This window comes from Saimiri boliviensis, chromosome 21, assembly GCF_048565385.1.
Source record: "Saimiri boliviensis isolate mSaiBol1 chromosome 21, mSaiBol1.pri, whole genome shotgun sequence".
Lineage (NCBI taxonomy): Eukaryota > Metazoa > Chordata > Mammalia > Primates > Cebidae > Saimiri > Saimiri boliviensis.
The window spans coordinates 24728158-24746280 of record NC_133469.1 but is presented as its reverse complement, the minus strand read 5'-3'; the positions used below and the strand labels follow the sequence as shown (position 1 = coordinate 24746280).

The following is an 18123-nucleotide window of genomic DNA, read 5'->3' as shown; positions in this document are numbered from 1 at the left end:
ACAGGCACAATCACACAATACTAGGTGCAACACCAAGGAAATTTGGCCTGTGAACTCCCAGAGGAGGTAGCAACTGATTCTGCGCCCCCTGCCCTCCCACATCTCTCTCCCGCTCTGCGATCAGGGAAGGCTTTTTGCTTTTGGCTCTGAATGTTGAAGGAAGGGTACTACAGGTAGAAGGGACGACACGCCCAAAGGTCTTGAGATAGTAAGTGCTCCTTCAGAGGTGGCTCATGCTTGACACTTTGGGGCATTTGACCACTTAGGGCCATGGGAGCTGTGTCCTGAGACAGACCCCATGCCTTTCATAGCTGCGGCATTCTCAATTCCCATGTCGAAGGTGAAGCAGCGGAGGCCCTGCTAAGTAGGAGTGAAAATCCAGAGGCTCCTCGCCGCGTGGTCTCCCAGTCAATAAGAACGCCAAGGAATGAGGGGAAATGCGGGGGGTCAAGGCTGGGGGCGCTAGCAGCAAAGGGAGCGTTGAGCCGCCTGCAGAGGCCGCTGCGAGCCCGGAAGCCTCCCTGTAAGATCCCAACTGCGGCGGACAATCTAGGCCAGAGTCACGCCCAGACACAGGGCATGCCGGGAACTGCGAGCCCACCGCGGGTCTTCGGGCGGCGTGGGCCTGGGAGGCACCGGGGCAGAGCAGTCCCGAGGCGTTGGGGACGGGACACCGCATTCACTAGAAGGGACAGCCCAGCGCCAGGCCCCAGAAAGTCCCACGCTTGCCGCGCGGGAACCCAACCCTGCGCTCGCCCGCGGTCTCTTGGCCAGCCCTACGGTCGTCTGGAAGAGCGAAAAGCCGCAAGTGCGGCGCTGGCCGGAAGTGCCGCGCCGTGAGCGCAGGGCTCGCCGGGAAATGTGGTTTCTCTAGGCGGCCCGGGGCGGTGGCCGCAAGTTCTGCAGGCAGCGCGGCGGATCCGGCGTGGACCCGGGATGGCTGGACCGGGCAGCACTGGGGGCCAGATCGGGGCTGGGGGCCTGGCAGGCGGTGCGCGGTCTAAGGTAGCCCCGAGCGTGGACTTCGACCACAGCTGCTCGGACAGTGTGGAGTACCTGACGCTCAACTTCGGGCCCTTCGAAACAGTGCATCGCTGGCGGCGCCTCCCGCCCTGCGACGAATTCGTGGGTGCTCGGTACGGTGGGCTTCAGTGGGTCCTGAGGGCAGGAGGGGCGACCTGCAAGGGTCCCATCCGGGGGTGGGTTCTGGTACCTGGGGGTGGTGCTGTACAGGACTCTGTTCAGGGCAGGGGAGAGGGTTCTGAGGGAGTTCCAGAGCCCGATGACCCCGGGCAGGGTACTAGAACTAAGCTGTGTTTGTGGATATTGGGCTGGGGTCCCAGGTGCTCTGAACTGGGGTGAGGAGTCCAGAGAGTCCTGGAGCCGTGTCAGGGGTCCTCACTTGCAGGATGATTGGTGTTATCTTAGCAGTTATGGATCTTAGCAGTTGAGAGATGATATCGAATTTCTGTGGCAGCTTTCCTGCTTAGTCCCATTCCTTGGGTGCCCCCCAGGAGGGTCCTGTCCTCACCTCCCTGCACTCCTTTCTTTCCAGGCGCAGCAAGCACACAGTGGTGGCCTATAAAGATGCCATTTACGTATTTGGTGGAGACAATGGGTGAGTGAGTCTGAGCATCAGTGTTTGGACCAGGTAGGGAGAAGTACTGTGGTCAGGGACTGGGCCTGTCCAGCTCCATCACTGTCCTTTCAGAGGTTAGCTAGCACCTCTAAGCCTCAGTTTCCCCATCTGTGAGGTTCCTTGCACTCACTTCCCTGGTGGTGAGAATTAATTGAAATCCTGCGCTCGCCGGGCGCGGTGGCTCAAGCCTGTAATCCCAGCACTTTGGGAGGCCGAGGCGGGTGGATCACGAGGTCAAGAGATCGAGACCATCCTGGTCAACCTGGTGAAACCCCGTCTCTACTAAAGGTGCAAAAAAAATTAGCTGGGCATGGTGGCGCGTGCCTGTAATCCCAGCTACTCCGGAGGCTGAGGCAGGAGAATTGCCTGAACCCAGGAGGCGGAGGTTGCGGTGAGCCGAGATCGCGCCATTGCACTCCAGCCTGGGTAACAAGAGCGAAACTCCGTCTCAAAAAAAAAAAAAAAAAAAAAAAAAGAAATCCTGCACTCATGGTCCTCAGCACAGCTTCCAGTGGGTGGCACATGCTCAGTATGTGGAAACGTCTCTCTTCTTCTGAGTAGACACAGCCTTGAAAGAAACACAACCTCTTTTCGGCCAGCCCTGAGAGGCACTTTTTTTCCCCTGGGCCTCATCTGGTATGGAGGACACAGTTTTATTTATTTCATGCAGTTTTCATTTTTTTGCGAAGGTTTTCCCACATTGCTGCAAACATCAGGCAGCAACCTGATGTTTTATTGGTGGGCACACCTCCTTTGACATGAACTGTCTCCAGTTAAGTTGTGGCTGGTTTCCTTATGCAGACAGTGGATTATTTGCACATGACCAGTTGTGCCCATGTGTCCTAGCCCTGCCTCTCAGCCCCAGGACCTGGCGTGAAGCCCTGGCAGGGCTGGCCTCTTACTGGTTCTGCAGCTTGGTCCTCTGCAGTCCTCCCTGGGGAGCTGGCTTGGAGATGGTGGGGTAGTCTGGACCCCACCAGGGTCTGCAGACTGGGCAGAAGAGCCTCCCTGGGCATGGCCTTGGCGTCAAGCCTGTCTTCCTGCCACTCTCTTTCCCCAGGTGTAGCTGGTGGGACCCATTTACAAGTGCAAGTCAGAGCATGCTCCTCCTTGGCTTATCCTCCTGTGACGTCTCCCTGCCTCTCTGAGTAAAAGCCCAACCTCATGAGAGTCCGCTGCTCCTCTGCCCTCAGTCGCTTACTGCATTGGGGCTGTACAGGCTGTCTTGCTATGTTTGGATTGTACCAAGTGCCCCCCCTGCTCAGGCCTGTGCACTACCCGTTCTCTCCCCTCACCTTCCTGCCTCTCCTCTGATGCTTCTTGTGACTGAGGCCTTCCTTGGCCATCTGGACCACCGGAGACCACTGCGTCCCCTTCATGCCTCTTACCATCTTCATTTGTTCCTGAGGCATACAGATGTTGGTTATTATCCATCTCTTCAGTCAAGGCAGGGACTGTGCTCCTTTTACCACTGTGTCCTAGCATCTAGAAAACTTAATAAATGTTTGTCAAATGAAGGAATGAAATAAAGCAGAGGCATCTACCCACAGGCGTTTACTGGAGCCTTAATGAGAACCCTCCAAACCAGAAAAGGCTTTGGTGTCCAGTGCAGGGCAGCAAGTGGGAAATGGGGCACCTTCATCCTCAAGAGTGTCCTGAGCAGGTAGTTTCTGTGACAGCGGTGTAGCAATAAGCAGAAACAGTTTTGCTGGAATGTGACAAAGAAATAGGATACAAATTTGTCTCTCTTTGTAAAGCCTGTCTTAGTACAAAGAAAGATGGCCTGCTGTGGCGTGTGGGGCAAGTGAGGGAGGGAGGGGAAGTGTTATAGTCACACCACTAGCTTCTAGGCTCCTGGCTTCCTGGCTGCATTGCCTCAGACACAGCCTTTGAACCACTAGGCTTTGTCGCCATCTGTGAAATGGAGGTGGGAGCACACCCAGTGGTGCGGACTGAGACGGTGAGGGGACACCCAGCATAGGCTGGGCATGAGGGGGCACTGGGCTCCTGTCAGTTTGCCCTTCTTCCCCAGGGCTGGGTAGTAACATGCCAGCCGGTCCTGTCAGGTGGTGCAATGGCCAGTGGATTTGTTTTTCTATTTAATTGTGTCTTTAACATGATTATTACATTGGCTTTTGCAATAAAGAAGTGCAGTGGCTCACACCTGTCATCCCAGCACTTTGGGAGGCTGAAGTGGGAAGATTGCTTGAGGCCAGGCATTCAAGACCAGCCTGGGCAGTAAAGCAAGACTTCATCTCAGAGGCTCAAGCAATTCTCCTGCTTTAGCCTCCTGAGTAGCTGGGATTATAGGCGCCTGTCACCATGCCCAGCTAATTTTTGTATTTTTAGTAGAGGTGGGGTTTCACCATGTTGGCAAGGCTGGTCTTGAACTCCTGACCTCAAGTGATCCACCTCCTTGGCCTCCCAAAGTAGTGCTGGGATTACAGGTGTCAGCCACCTAGCCCAGCCCGTTGTCTCTCTCTCTCTTTTTTTTTTTTTTGAGACAGTCTCACTCTCTGCCAGGCTGGAGTGCAGTGGCATGATCTTGGCTCACTGCAACCTCTGTCTCCTGGGCTCCATCAATTCTGCCTCAGCCTCCTGAGTAGCTGGGATTACAGGCGTGTGCCATCACACCCAGCTAATTTTTGTATTTTTAGTGGAGACGGGGTTTCACCATGTTGGTCAGGCTGGTCTTGAACTCCTGACCTTAGGTAATCTGTTTACTTTGGCCTCCCAAAGTGCTGGGATTATAGGCATGAGCCACCATGCCCAGCCTTTAAAAAAAAGATTTTTTTTTAATTTAATTTTTCTTTTTTTTTTGAGACGGAGTTTTGCTCTTGTTACCCAGGCTGGAGTGCAATGGCGCGATCTCGGCTCACCGCAACCTCCGCCTCCTGGGTTCAGGCAATTCTCCTGCTCAGCCTCCTGAGTAGCTGGGATTACAGGCACGGGCCACCATACCCAGCTAATTTTTTATTTTTTATTTTTAGTAGACACGGGGTTTCAGCATGTTGACCAGGATGGTCTTGATCTCTTGACCTCGTGATCCACCCGCCTCAGCCTCCCGAAGTGCTGGGATTACAGGCTTGAGCCACCGCGCCCAGCTTTTTTTTTTTTTTTTTTTTTTTACAGAGATGGGGTTTCACCCTGTTGGCCAGGCTGGTCTTGAACTACTGACCTCGTGATCCACCCATCTCGGCCTCCCAAAGTGCTGGGATTACAGGCGTGAGCCACCGTGCCCGGCCTTTAAAAATTTTTTTAAAGAAGTGGCAGGAAGATCAGAGAGTCGCAAAGGGCCTCCCCTGAGGCATGGGCAAGCACTTGCATTGTGGGGTACAGCTGCAGAGGAAGGGGAGTGGGATGTGTGAATAGGGGTTCTGGGGGCCGGGGTGAGGTATGAGGGTGACTCTGGCCTTTGGGCCATTTCATCCCCTCACGTCAGCTGCTGGTTGGGCTCCAGGTGGCCACGTTCATGCTTTGGTCCTGACCAAGGCGGGCTGGTGGCTGCCTATGTGGCAGCCCTGGTGCCCCCATCAGTTGGGGAGCCTCCTTTGTGATCACCACTTTTGTTCTTGGGTATCAGCTGGTTGTCTGGCTGGGTTAGTGATGCAGCCCCAAACAGCCCCCTACTCCACCCTGGCTACATGCAGTTCCCGTCTCTGGGGTCCTTGCAGAACAGACCTAATGCCACCCTCTTTCTGGCTGCCTTTTAGGAAGACCATGCTCAATGACCTCCTGCGGTTCGACGTGAAAGACTGCTCCTGGTGCAGGTAGGTGGCCCTGTACTCTAGGGCTCTTCCTTTCCTCCTAGAACACAGTGGCACAGTGCTGGGTCCTGGTGGCTAGCAGAGTCTCACTCATCATGGAAAGCTAGAAAGAAGCTTCCAGGAGGAGATAAGCAACAGCCCCAGGGATGCCACACCCAGAGCCACCCTGTCAGGGCTGAGGAGATCAAGTGACTGCCTACCACCTTCAGCTGCCAAGCTGGGCATGCAGGGTGGCACCCTTCTGGGCTGCCCACCTCTGCTCCAAGGCTGGCGCTAGTATGGGTACAGAAATTGCTATGTCATTTCTCTCACACTTGATTTTGTAACAGGGCTAATAGTTACAAATTAATTTTAAAAATCATTCTGAAGGCTTCACAATTATTTGTCAAAAATTGCCTAAGTATAAAACTCAGAAAAGGAGTAGCCGCAGGTAAGTAGTGTAAATGGATTCAGTACATAAAATGTAAAGGCAAGGCACAGTGGCTCATGCCTATAATCCCAATGCTTGGAGAAGCTGAGGAGGGAAGCTCCCTTGGGGCTAGGAGTTCAAGACCAGCCCAGGTAACAAAGATAGATAGATAGGTGAAAGAAAGAAAGATAGATGATAGATAGATAGAAAGGTACATGATAGTCAGTAGTCGATAGATAGATTGATAGATGATAGGTAGATAGATGATGGATAGATAGACAGATCATATAGATAGACAGGTGCTAGATTAGATGATAGATGAGATGATAGGTAGGTAGGTAAATAGATAGATGATGGTTAGACAGATAGGTATTAAATGAAATTGATGGACCCCATGCTGTAGGATGCCGCACTGCTGCTGAGAGCAGGAATGTGGATGGTCCTAGAGTAGTGTAAGAACTCACATTCTGTGAGTTCACAGAATAAGCAGTTCACAAAATATCTACCACTTGATTCCATTTAAAAAAATTCCATGGAAACATAAATCTGCACCAGAGAGGTGTTCAGGGAAGACCTCAAGGTGTTGCCAGAGGTCTTCTTGTAATGGGAATTTGGATGAGTTTTAGTGCCTGTTTTGTTTTTTCCTTCTTTATTGGTGATTTTTTTTTTTTTTTTTTCTAAATACAGGGTTTCACTATGTTGGTCAGGCTGGTCTTGAACTCCTGACCTCAGGTGATCTGCCTGCCTTGGCCTCCAAAGTGCTTGGATTATAGGCATGAGCCGCCACGCCCAGCCTCGATTTTTTTTTCTTTTTTAAGTTTCTAAAATGAGACAGGTATCACCTTCAAAATACAAAAATGAAAGGTAGCCAGGCGAGGTGGCTCACACCTGTAATCCCAGCACCTTGGGAGGTTGAGATGGGTGGATCATCTGAGGTCAAAAGTTCAAGACCAACCTGGCCAACATGGCGAAACCCGACCTCTACGGAAATACAAAAAAGTAGCCAGGCATGGTGGTGGGTGCCTGTAATCCCAGCTACTCAGGAGGCTGAGGCGGGACAATCAGTTGAACTTGGGAAGCGGAGGTCCAGCCGAGATCATGCGACTGCACTCCAGCCTGGGCAGGAGAGCAAGACTCTGTCTCAAAAAAAAAAAAAAAAAAAAAAAGAAAGAAAGAAAGGCAGCACAGGGGTGACAGGGCCACCCTGTGGAGGTGTGGACCTCATGCCTCATGGGTGACCCCCACTGACCCTCACCACCCCTGTGCCCACTATTTCAGGGCCTTTACCACTGGGACCCCACCGGCCCCCCGTTACCACCACTCAGCCGTCGTCTACGGGAGCAGCATGTTTGTCTTTGGTAAGTACCCTCTTGCCTCCCAGTGGCTGTGTTGCCCCGAGGCCCACAGATACCCTGCCCTTCTGCAAGCCTGGACCTTTTGTGCTCGTGCTGTGCACAGCAGGGGCTCTGTCCACCCTTGGCTTTGTCTGCCATCTCCTGAATTCCGTGCTGGATCTGGGGCCCCTTGCCCTAACGGCCCTGAGCTCACAGGGTTGGGTGTCTTTCTGTGTGACAGGGCTATGGCTGGAAACAGCGTCCTGCTCATCTCTGGGTCCCCGGAGCCCAGCACAGAGGCAGGCGGGCAGTAGGCGCTTCTGGGGCTTGTGGAGGGAATCCTGGCTTATGAATTTTCAGTGGGGCCAGATTCTGCTCCATCTTCCAGCGTTTGAAACCTTAAATCCTGCCTTTGGGTTTGATGGTTCCTTACTCTTTTTACCCAGGGGGCTATACTGGGGACATTTACTCCAATTCTAACTTGAAGAATAAAAATGACCTCTTTGAATACAAGTTTGCAACCGGCCAGTGGACGGAGTGGAAAATTGAAGGACGGTGAGAAGCTGCAGAAACATTTGGGACAGGCTGGGTCCTGGGTGGCAGCAGACTTGGGATCTGCCCCCTGTTGCCTCCCAGATGAGGGTCCTGAAGGCATGCTGTAGCAGGGAGCTCGGGGTTTGTGGGATCCTCTGGGGGCAGCTGCACATGGCCTGCTCCCAGCCCTTAGATTCCCTCCTTTCAGAAGAGTCCCGAATGGGTTGGGTGTGGTGGTGCATGTTTGTAGTTCTAGCACTTTGGGAAGCCAAGGTGGGAGGATCACTTGAGCCCACGAGTTCAAGGCTGCAGTGAACTATGAATGCCCCACTACACTCCAGCACGGGAGACAGAGCAAGACCCTGCCACAAAAAAATTTTTAAAAAAGACCCAATGTAGTGCTGATAGCGTTTCTGGGGTCCTGCTTTTCAAGCACCTCCTTTGATATTTTGGTGGCACCGAGGAGAAGGTTCTGTGCCTCTGTAGCTGCCTGCTACTGTTGCTTATTCCCAGTGCTTTGTGGAGGCCCTGAAGCCCCAGTGTCGGGCAGATGTGGCCATACTGTGGCCCCTGCACTGGCCACGTGCTGGGAGGCTCAGATCTGCGCTGGGCAACCTCACTCCCTCCCCTCTTCCCTTGCGTTTCAGGTTGCCAGTTGCTAGGTCAGCCCACGGGGCCACGGTGTATAGTGACAAGCTGTGGATCTTTGCTGGTTATGATGGCAACGCCAGGTGGGTGGTGGTCCGGCCTGTGCACCCCACCTCCAACTGCACGGACACCCGGAGCAGGCTGTCGTGGCATTTGAGGGCTCAGGCTGGGAGAGCTCCGCCTGGTGGATTTTGAGTGCCATTCTGTCTGGGGATTTCTCGGGAGGGGGATCGGGGAAGAGGAGGATGGGCAGATGGAGGTGAGGGCCACTGGGTGGATCCCCGTGGCTACCTGAGTTTCTCAGGTGAGGGTCCTCAGCCAGGAATCGCCCTTGGGGGCGAAGTCAGTGGGTGGGTGGGCAGTGCCCAGGTTCAGGCCTTATTTTAGAAAGTTGGCTTTGCTCTCTTTTTCTGATAACAAAAGTAGCATGTGGTGGTTTCCCAAAGCTTCAGCATCACGGAAACTCCTGTAGTGGTGCTGGTGGTGGTGGTGGTGTCTGCAATATCTGTGTCCTCTCCCACCCAGGAGGGACATCAAGTGAGGAGCTGGCCCTGCCACACTGCCCCGATGTCAGGCATGAGAGTACTTGCTCTGTCTGGGCTGGGCAGGGGCCCGGCATGGCAGGTATTTGAGGCAGTGTTTGCCACCCCACATGGGAGTTCCTGCCTCATGGCCGCACAAGTCTCCTATCCTGTGCGGGGGTTAGGGCTGCTCCCTGTAACCATCCCTTCCAGCCAGGACTGGACCCACCCTGACAGCTAAACCCAAGGGGTCCTCACTGGTCTATCCTTATGCAGGTTGAATGACATGTGGACAATTGGCCTCCAGGACCGAGAGCTCACCTGCTGGGAGGAGGTGAGGGGTGTGGGGAGCCAGGGTGCTGGTGGAGGGAGGTGGGGGGTGTCGGGAGCCAGGTTCGGGGTGGAGGCTGCTTTCTTTCCCTTGCAAAACCCAGCCTTGACCTGAGCCTCACTCTCCTTCCTGGTGACCTGCAGGCCTTTACGGCCAGTTTCTCACTGTGGCTGCACAGTGACTCAAGGCTTTGGATGGGCAGAGTGCCATGTGTGAGGGATGTGCTTTTGCTTTAATCCATCCTTTATTTCAGTGCAGCAAGGGCAGCCTGCTATCCAGTGTCCTGCTCCCTGGAGCTCCCCCTGGGTTTGCTTTCCCTTTTAGAAATATGGAATTTGCCGGGCGCGGTGGCTCAAGCCTGTAATCCCAGCACTTTGGGAGGCCGAGGCGGGTGGATCATGAGGTCGAGAGATCGAGACCATCCTGGTCAACACGGTGAAACCCCGTCTCTACTAAAAATACAAAAAATTAGGTGGGCATGGTGGCGCGTGCCTGTAATCCCAGCTACTCAGGAGGCTGAGGCAGGAGAATTGCCTGAACCCAGGAGGCGGAGGTTGCGGTGAGCCGAGATCGCGCCATTGCACTCCAGCCTGGGTAACGAGAGCAAAAACTCTGTCTCAAAAAAAAAAAAAAATAGAAACATGGAATTTATTTGTTTATTCGTTAATTTTTTTTTCTCAGTCTTCCGGGCATGAAAAACATGAGTTTAGCCCCTGATGATTTAACCCTGATGACTGTAGCCTCAGCTGTTCACAGCTCGGCCTCTTGAGGTGGCTATGAGCTGTTCCAAAACAAATGAATCTGTGAACCTTCATCTGCGGGTTTCAAGAATAAAAGCAATGCCATCTTGGCAGTCTTGAGTGTGGTGAAATGTGAGCAGGCCCTGTGAGGCCCAGGCTGAGCTGCCCTCTCCCCGCTGCAGGTGGCCCAGAGTGGTGAGATCCCCCCGTCTTGCTGCAACTTCCCTGTGGCCGTGTGCCGGGACAAGATGTTTGTGTTCTCCGGGCAAAGCGGGGCCAAGATAACTAACAACCTCTTCCAGTTTGAATTCAAGGACAAGACGTGAGTCCTCTGGCCAGCGGGGCTGGGGGAGGATGGTCAATGCCCCCTAATCCTTCTGAATATGAAGGATGTCCTCTGCACCTGGTGGCCACGGTAACTGTCCTTTTGAGCTCTGCAAACAACAGGAGGTTACAGCCCAGAGCAGGGATGTGAGGCGCCCCTGGCTGGCCCCCAGGATATGGCTACGGCTTAGCAAGATAGGGCCTGGTGTGGAGGCCCCTGGCTAGGCTTCCCTCTGAATGTGAAGGACGTCCCTTTCCCTGTGAATGTCTTAGTCAGTGCCACCAGTAACAAACGCGGCCCGCATAGATCTCAAGTGATGACAGAAGCCCAGAGGGGCCTGCAAGCCCTGAGAGCTGTGGCCCGTGCTGCCCCTGGCTGCCGGCCAGCCCTTGACCCCTGCAATGGGGCTGGGAGGAGAGGGTGCAAGGAGTGTGAGCTGCAGGTGCAGGGGTCTTGGGAAGGGACTTGAGAACTTCCCTGGAGGCCAGGGGTGTGTGGGAGGAAGGGCAGGGTACCCCTGGAGGAGGGAACCAGTCAGGGGCCTGGGGCTCAGCATGAAACCAGATGGCATAGCATTGCCAGGCCAGGATTTGTTCTGAAGTCTTCAGCGAACATAGCAAAAGAGAGGACTTGTGGGAGGTGCTGGGAATCCTGGAAGGTAGAAGGGGCTGTAGCAGCATCAGGATATGGGGTGCAGGCAGCTTCCAGGATGGGGACTCAGCTGTGGGGATGGTCTGATGAGGTAGCGTGAAGGCAGTGACCTGCGATGGTCTCTGCACAACTTCACTCCCCAGAGAGCAGGACTGCCTGGCGGATCAGATGCCACCCTCCTGCCCGTCACTGCTCCCTGTTCATGGGGGGAGGGCGAACTCTGGCAGGACCCCGAGGTGGGTTGCATGGAGCCAGGCAGGGCTGGTGCCAGCTCTGGATGGGGTGAGGGGTCAGCTCAGGTGTCTAGGCCCTCCCTCTGGACCTGGGTTAATCACTGTAGGGGCTGCAGGGGGACCTCCTGGTGAGGACCTCCCAGTCAGGGTGGTGGGAAGACCCAGAGGGTGAGCAGGAGCCCCGGCCCAGCACTGGTTCACTTTTGTGTACCCCCAGGTGGACACGCATCCCAACTGAACACCTGCTCCGGGGCTCCCCACCACCCCCGCAGCGGCGCTATGGGCATACCATGGTGGCCTTTGACCGCCACCTCTATGTGTTTGGGGGTGCAGCCGACAACACCCTGCCCAACGAGCTGCACTGCTATGATGTGGACTTCCAGACCTGGGAGGTTGTCCAGCCCAGTTCTGACAGCGAGGTGACAGTTCCCAAGGGGGTCCTGACTGCTGACTGGACACCAGTGGCTCCTACCCTGCCCCCACCCCCTCCCCAGCTCCTCACAGCCTTGGGGCCCCCTGGGGATCCAGACAGCTACCAGGAGCCAGGCCAGGACACCTGGGTCTCAGCCCTGGACGCCTGCCCCAGCCTCTGGCCCCGGCTTCGCCCCACAGTCTGCAGGGGGTTAACGCCCACACCCCGCCATGGCTGCATGGGGCTGCTGTGCTGTAGACCTTTCCTGGGAAGCCCTCCCTGGCCGGGCAAGGTCTGCAGCACACCATCGAGGCCAGGATGGTGGGGGTCTCTGAGCACCTACCTGGCTCCTGCCAATGAGTCTCATGCCCGAGCGTCTCTCCTCTCCAGGTTGGTGGGGCTGAAGTGCCCGAGCGAGCCTGTGCTTCCGAGGAGGTGCCCACCCTGACCTCTGAGGAGCGGGGTGGCTTCAAGAAGTCCCGAGACGTGTTTGGCCTGGACTTTGGCACCACCTCAGCCAAGCAGCCCACCCAGCCCGCCTCGGAGGTACAGGCCAGGACCTTCATTAAGACTTCATCACCCCCTGAAGCAGGTCCTGTGATCAGCCCCTCTCACACATTGGGAGACTGAGGCCCAGAGAAATACTTGCTTGGGATCATGCCACAAAGGAGGTGCAGGGCTGGGAGCCCTCGCCCAGCTGGCCAGGCTGCAGTTTTCTGGGGTCGGTGCCACACACTGGCCCGAGTGCCCTGCCCACTCTGAGAGTCTCCATGGCCCATCATGCCCCGCTCGCCCACATGGGCACCAGCTCCCGCCTGTCTGTAGCTGTACCCAGGGCCCTCCTCCCTTGGGAATCCTGCCCCCTGGCCCTTCATGGCCATGAAGTACCACGTCCTTGCCCTTGCCTGGCTGCACCAGCTCCACTGTGGAAGCTCCGCCCCCCAATCCCATCTTGCCTTGTTGTCCCCCAGCTACCCAGCGGGAGGCTCTTCCACGCGGCCGCTGTCATCTCGGATGCCATGTACATCTTCGGGGGCACGGTGGACAACAACATCCGCAGCGGGGAGATGTACAGGTTCCAGGTGTGGGGCCCGTGGGCCTGTAGGGCCAGCTGGGTGGACAGGTCCCCATGATGGGAAACAGGCCAAGTTGGGGGGGGTGGGACTTACCCAGACTTGCCAGAGCCATACCTGGCAGGATGGAAGCCTTGGGAGGAGCCCTCTGGGCTGAGGGCAGGCTGAGGTAGCACTAGAGTGGGCAGCCTCTGTGCAGAGTGGGGCAGGTGGGTGGTGCTGGGACTCATGGCAGAGGCAGTGGAGGGAGCCAGGCCAAGCTGGGCTCAGCACTGGAGCCTCACAGACATCACAGCCTGGCCCAGGGCTGACAGTGGCTTGTGTTGACAGCTCCTTCCCAGGCCTGGAGGAGCAAGTGGTCAGGGCAGGGACTCAACAGCCACAGTGAGGTCAGGGCCGGCTTCCCGGAGGAGATTGGGGTGTGCTGGTGGGGGCCAGCGTGCGGACGCGGGTCCAGGCAGAGTGGAGGCAGCAGAACTCTACTGGGGCCCAACCGAAGGTGGGTTGGTGGGGGAGCCCTTACCTGCCATGGGGCCAGGGACAGTTGCAGGTGCCCCGGCTGAACCCAGGCCATCGCTTCAGGGCAGGGTGGCGGCTGCTTCCTCTCCTCAAGGCGCACCTGCCCCCTGGGCCCTGAGGGTTAGCATGGGCCAGGTAGGGACCTCAGGGTCAGCCTGCGTGGCTGTACTGGGGCCACCCTGCCGTCCTCCACATCCGGCCTCACTGGGCCCCTCCTGCAGTTCTCCTGTTATCCTAAATGCACGCTGCACGAGGACTACGGGCGGCTGTGGGAGAGCCGTCAGTTCTGCGACGTGGAGTTCGTGCTGGGTGAGGTGGGTGCCTGTCCTTGTGCCCTGCTGTGCCCGGGCAGTGGGAACTTCGGCCCTCAGAAGAACAGCTGCTGGCCCAGTGGTGCCCACCCTGGTCGGCTGGGTCTCTGTTCTCTGGGGTAAGGGTCCCCTGCCCTCTGCCCATGCATCATTCTTTATGCAGAAGGAGGAGTGCGTGCAGGGCCACGTAGCCATTGTCACAGCGCGGAGCCGCTGGCTTCGCAGGAAGATCACGCAGGCGCGGGAGCGGCTGGTCCAGGTGAGGTGCTCACCTGCCCTGTCCTGACCTGACAACCATGCCTGTTGTCCGCTGGGGTGCCCTTGAGCTCCCTTCTCCCCACAGAAGCTGGAGCAGGAGGCCGCCCCAGCTCCCAGGGAGGCCCCCAGCGTGGCTGCGGGTGGGGCCCGGCCGCCCCTGCTGCATGTGGCCATCCGGGAGGCAGAGGCCCGGCCCTTCGAGGTGCTCATGCAGTTCCTCTACACCGACAAGATCAAATACCCACGGAAAGGTCCGCCTGGGTGGGGGTGGAGCAGGATTGGTGTGGGTTGGGGTGCGGACATCAGAGCCAGGAGGTGGGTGCTGCCAACCCTGCCTTCCTGATGGGGCCCCTTTGGCTCAGAAGCTGCGGTCACCCTCGTCACTCATGATCACTGCAGCTGGATGCCATCTGAGGTCCCTGAGACCTTGTTCCTACCTGGTGACCCCAACCCACAATCTTCCATGGGGGGAGCCCTGGGCCCTGTGCCCCACCCTCCCCTCCCTGGCTCCCTGAAACTTGGGGGCTCTGGGGCGCAGGCCACGTGGAGGACGTGCTGCTCATCATGGATGTGTACAAATTGGCGCTGAGCTTCCAGTTGTGCCGCCTGGAGCAGCTGTGTCGCCAGTACATCGAGGCCTCCGTGGACCTGCAGAACGTGCTGGTCGTGTGCGAGAGTGCCGCCCGGCTGCAGCTGAGCCAACTCAAGGTGTGGGGTGGGGTCAGTGCGACCAGGGCTGTGTGGGGTGTGCTCAGGTCTGGGCCCCCTCCCTGCCTGCCACTGAGTCCCTCACCCTGCCTGAAGCCCTGGCTTGACCCCGCCTGCCTGCCTGTGCCTGTCTGCCCAGGAGCACTGTCTGAACTTCGTGGTGAAGGAGTCCCACTTCAACCAGGTGATCATGATGAAGGAGTTCGAGCGCCTCTCCTCTCCACTGATCGTGGAGATTGTGCGGCGGAAGCAGCAGCCGCCCCCTCGTACTCCCTCGGACCAGCCGGTGGACATTGGTAGGAAGCCCCATTCCCCTTCCCTGGGGGCTGGGAGTGATGGTGTTCATCTGTGGCAGGAGACTTGGGAGGCATAGCACCTGCCAGGCCCTTGGGGTGGGTGCCATGGGACCCCCAGAGTGCTCTCCTAGGTACAGGGCAGAAACAGATAGAGGCAGAAGCCCCTGACCCATGGGGTTTGCCACAGTGGGCTGTGTCCTGGTGAGCTGGAATTTCCTGAGCTGATTTCTGGGGGTGGACATGGGCACCTCTTTCGGGCTGGGATGTCAAGGTCTGATGGCCCAGAGTAAGAGTGATCAATCTCTGGACTTCTCTTTGCTTGTAATGTCACAGGGCCCCTTCATTCCCCCAGCTCTCCCTGGGGCCTGTGCTGACCCCAGTTGCTGGCTCTTGGTGACATCTGCAGACACCAGAAGCCATGCGGTGGGCCTGGAGGGGGACTGATCATGAGGGCAGCAAGGGGGCACAGCAGGCTGGGTGGAAGATGAGATGCTGCGGGGTGGACTGTGTGTGGGGTGCAGTGCTCGAGTCGGCCAGGGTGCCGAGGGAGGACAGAAATGTGGCTGATGGTGCCTCAGGGCCAGAGTGAAGCCTCCTGCCTGGGTGGAGTTTTGTTTAGGGAAGCAACATGGGCAGATGTGCAGGAAGGTAGTGCCGTGGGGCCTCGAGGCCAGAATCCCAGGCTGTATATGCTCAGGGTCCCTCCCACCCCCAGGCACATCTCTCATCCAGGACATGAAGGCATACCTAGAGGGGGCAGGTGCAGAGTTCTGTGACATCACATTGTTGCTGGATGGGCACCCACGGCCGGCCCACAAGGCCATCCTGGCCGCCCGCTCCAGGTGGGTAGGGCTGGATAGGAGGGGAGGGTGGGCCTGAATGGTGTCTTCATTTCACTGAGAGCCGGTGTCTTCCACTCGCTGTCTGCAGCTACTTTGAAGCCATGTTCCGGTCCTTCATGCCCGAGGATGGGCAGGTGAACATCTCCATCGGGGAGATGGTGCCCAGCAGGCAGGCCTTCGAGTCCATGCTGCGCTACATCTACTACGGCGAGGTCAACATGCCGCCTGAGGACTCGCTGCATCCTCGTGCCCCAGGGAACTCCCAGGTCCCCACTGATGGGTCCTAGCACCTGCCTTGGGCAGCTTTGAGGCCCGCTGTCCTGCCTGGGCTGGGTGATCTGGGCCCAGCACCTCCCTCCAGAAGATTTGCTGGTGCCTGAGACTGGGCCTGGTGCGCTCTGAAGCAGGTGGCAGCTGGCAGGGAGGGGTTTGCACCCAGGAGGAATCAGTGGGTTCCTGACCCTCACAATTGCCCAGAGGATGGGGTGGGTCATTGCTTTGTGTGACAGTTGAGCACAGATGTGGTGCTACTCCTCTTATGTCCCTTCAGTAGGGGTCTGAACAAGGCGGGTCAGGATGCCTGTTAGGCCTGCAAGGCCATGGAACAGCACTGCAGATGTGCAGACAGTATTTTTCTGGGGAGGGGATTTTTGGTTTTCTTTGGATCTTGAATGGGACCTCCGACCCACTAAGTAGTTCAGAATCCATTTAGAGAGCCCGCTGGTGTCTGGGCTGGATTGGAGCCTGGCCTCTGGTGAGCTTGGGACTCCAGCTGCGCGCCTCCCTGTCCTTCCCTGGGAGGGTGTGGGTGATGTGGGTGGACCAGCTTCTTTTGGTCAGCTCCTTAACCGCGCCCCAGCTACCTGTTTGCGGCCCCCTACTATTACGGCTTCTACAACAACCGGCTGCAAGCGTACTGCAAGCAAAACTTAGAGATGAACGTGACAGTGCAGAACGTGCTGCAGGTAGTCCCCCAGCCCCGTGCCCATGGCTGCAGCTGCTACTGAGCGGGGGTGAAAGGGGCAGCACCTCAAGGTCCCTGCCATTGCAGATCCTGGAGGCAGCTGACAAAACCCAGGCGCTGGACATGAAGCGGCACTGCCTACACATCATAGTACACCAGTTCACCAAGGTCAGGGCTCTCGCCTCCCCTTCAGGACTTGCTTCCCCTTGGCAGTGACCATGCCCGGGCAGGGAGGGGTGCCCAGGCTCTGTGGTCTCCTGCAGTTGTGGCCCCTGGGAGTGAACGAAATAGAGTAGCTCACAACTGGCCACACTTAGCCCCGTCCTCGGGACCAGCCTGAGCCCTGAGCAGGGTGGGCCATAGAGGGCTGTGCTGCCCACCCTGGCCCTTATGTGATCTGGTGCCATCTCCTTCTGGCCTGGCTGCCTTGCAGGTCTCCAAGCTGCCCACGCTGCGGCTGCTGAGCCAGCAGCTGCTGCTGGATATCATAGACTCCCTGGCCTCCCACATCTCTGACAAGCAGTGCGCGGAGCTGGGCGCCGACATCTGAGACCCTGTGGCGCCTACCCAGCATGAAGAATTGCCATGCCTGCCTGCCCTGCCCACTGAGAAGACTGTACTGGCCACACACGTGCCTGTGGCAGAGTGGGTGCACCTGCCAGGCCAAGGGTCAGGGTGCCCAGAGCCTCCAAAGAGAGCTGAGGGGATTTGTAGCCCCTGATGCCTCAATTTACTGAGGACACAGGTCCCACAGGGAGCGGATGATGAAGCAGATCCCCTCCCCTACCAGCACCCTCTCCTGGTGTAGTGTGGGCGCAAGGTCACGGCTCAGTGATGGGAACACCAACCAGAAGTGGGAGAGATGGGCTTCCCACCCCGTGGAGCTTGGCCTGGCATCTGAAGCTTGGGCGTGTTGTGGACTCAGGCACTGGGGCCTGTCACCAAGGGCCCTTTAACATGCGGAAGGAGGCTTGGCAGAATTGCCCCTGCACCAGGGAATCTGTCTGGGCTACTCCTGCCCTGCCCACCCTCACTGAGATCCACGTAAGGGGCTCCTCCTCCCACCGGAACTTGAGTGGGGACCATATGTGGGTCTCATGTGATGAGGTGAATCCTGGAATGAAGGGCCCTGAGGTCAGCTCCCAGGTTGGCTGGGCTGGGCTGGGTCTGATTTTCACAGGGGCTGAAGGATCCCAGCCCACCTGTGTGCATGTCAGGGCTCAGGGCTGGGCTGAGAAGAAGCCAGCAAAGTCCCCCGTGTCCCTCACTGAGTATTCTGTCATAGATAAGCCTTCATTAAAGCCATAGCAGTGCTGCCTACCACATACACCTTGCTGACCTGGCCACCATCACTGGCCTCAGCCCCTCAGCCACGGACTGGCTGTGTGGCCCATGGCTTGGCAGACCCCCAGACGTAGGTTAGTTGGTCTTACCTGTCTCTAGCCATGCTAACTCCTTCCCCAACCTGGGGTGACACAGTCACACTGGGGAGAGGAGTTGTGGAGGCCTCCAAGCTGGCCCCTCCTGGGGGAATCCTGGAGTGGGCTCTTGCCCTGTCTTGCCCCTGTACTGTGCTCTTGGCTGCTGTGGATGGTGGGCTGCCCTCTT

General features: G+C 57.3%; 1 protein-coding gene across 1 annotated transcript; it reads left to right on the top strand.

The window, feature by feature from the left end:
* The first annotated feature begins 30 nt into the window (after window positions 1–30).
* On the top strand, window positions 31–17840 carry LZTR1 (leucine zipper like post translational regulator 1). Its single transcript, XM_010330470.3, has 21 exons — window positions 31–1136; window positions 1556–1618; window positions 5353–5409; window positions 7094–7173; window positions 7596–7704; window positions 8331–8414; window positions 9129–9186; window positions 10106–10245; window positions 11350–11551; window positions 11935–12090; window positions 12516–12626; window positions 13358–13450; window positions 13611–13706; window positions 13791–13956; window positions 14244–14413; window positions 14553–14709; window positions 15425–15551; window positions 15640–15789; window positions 16411–16516; window positions 16603–16683; window positions 16949–17840. Exons 1-21 carry the CDS (start codon window positions 937–939, stop codon window positions 17063–17065), a joined length of 2523 nt encoding a protein of 840 aa, XP_010328772.1. The 5' UTR covers window positions 31–936; the 3' UTR covers window positions 17066–17840.
* The last annotated feature ends 283 nt before the right edge of the window (window positions 17841–18123 follow it).

What these genes read in the sequence shown, in the direction of transcription:
- LZTR1 (XM_010330470.3), top strand. Translation starts at nt 937, where the DNA reads ATGGCTGGACCGGGCAGCACTGGGGGCCAGATCGGGGCTGGGGGCCTG. An exon ending in AAAGACTGCTCCTGGTGCAG is followed by an intron (nt 5,410 to 7,093) that starts GTAGGTGGCCCT and finishes CCACTATTTCAG; the next exon opens with GGCCTTTACCACTGGGACCC. An exon ending in GGGAGATGTACAGGTTCCAG is followed by an intron (nt 12,627 to 13,357) that starts GTGTGGGGCCCG and finishes CCCCTCCTGCAG; the next exon opens with TTCTCCTGTTATCCTAAATG.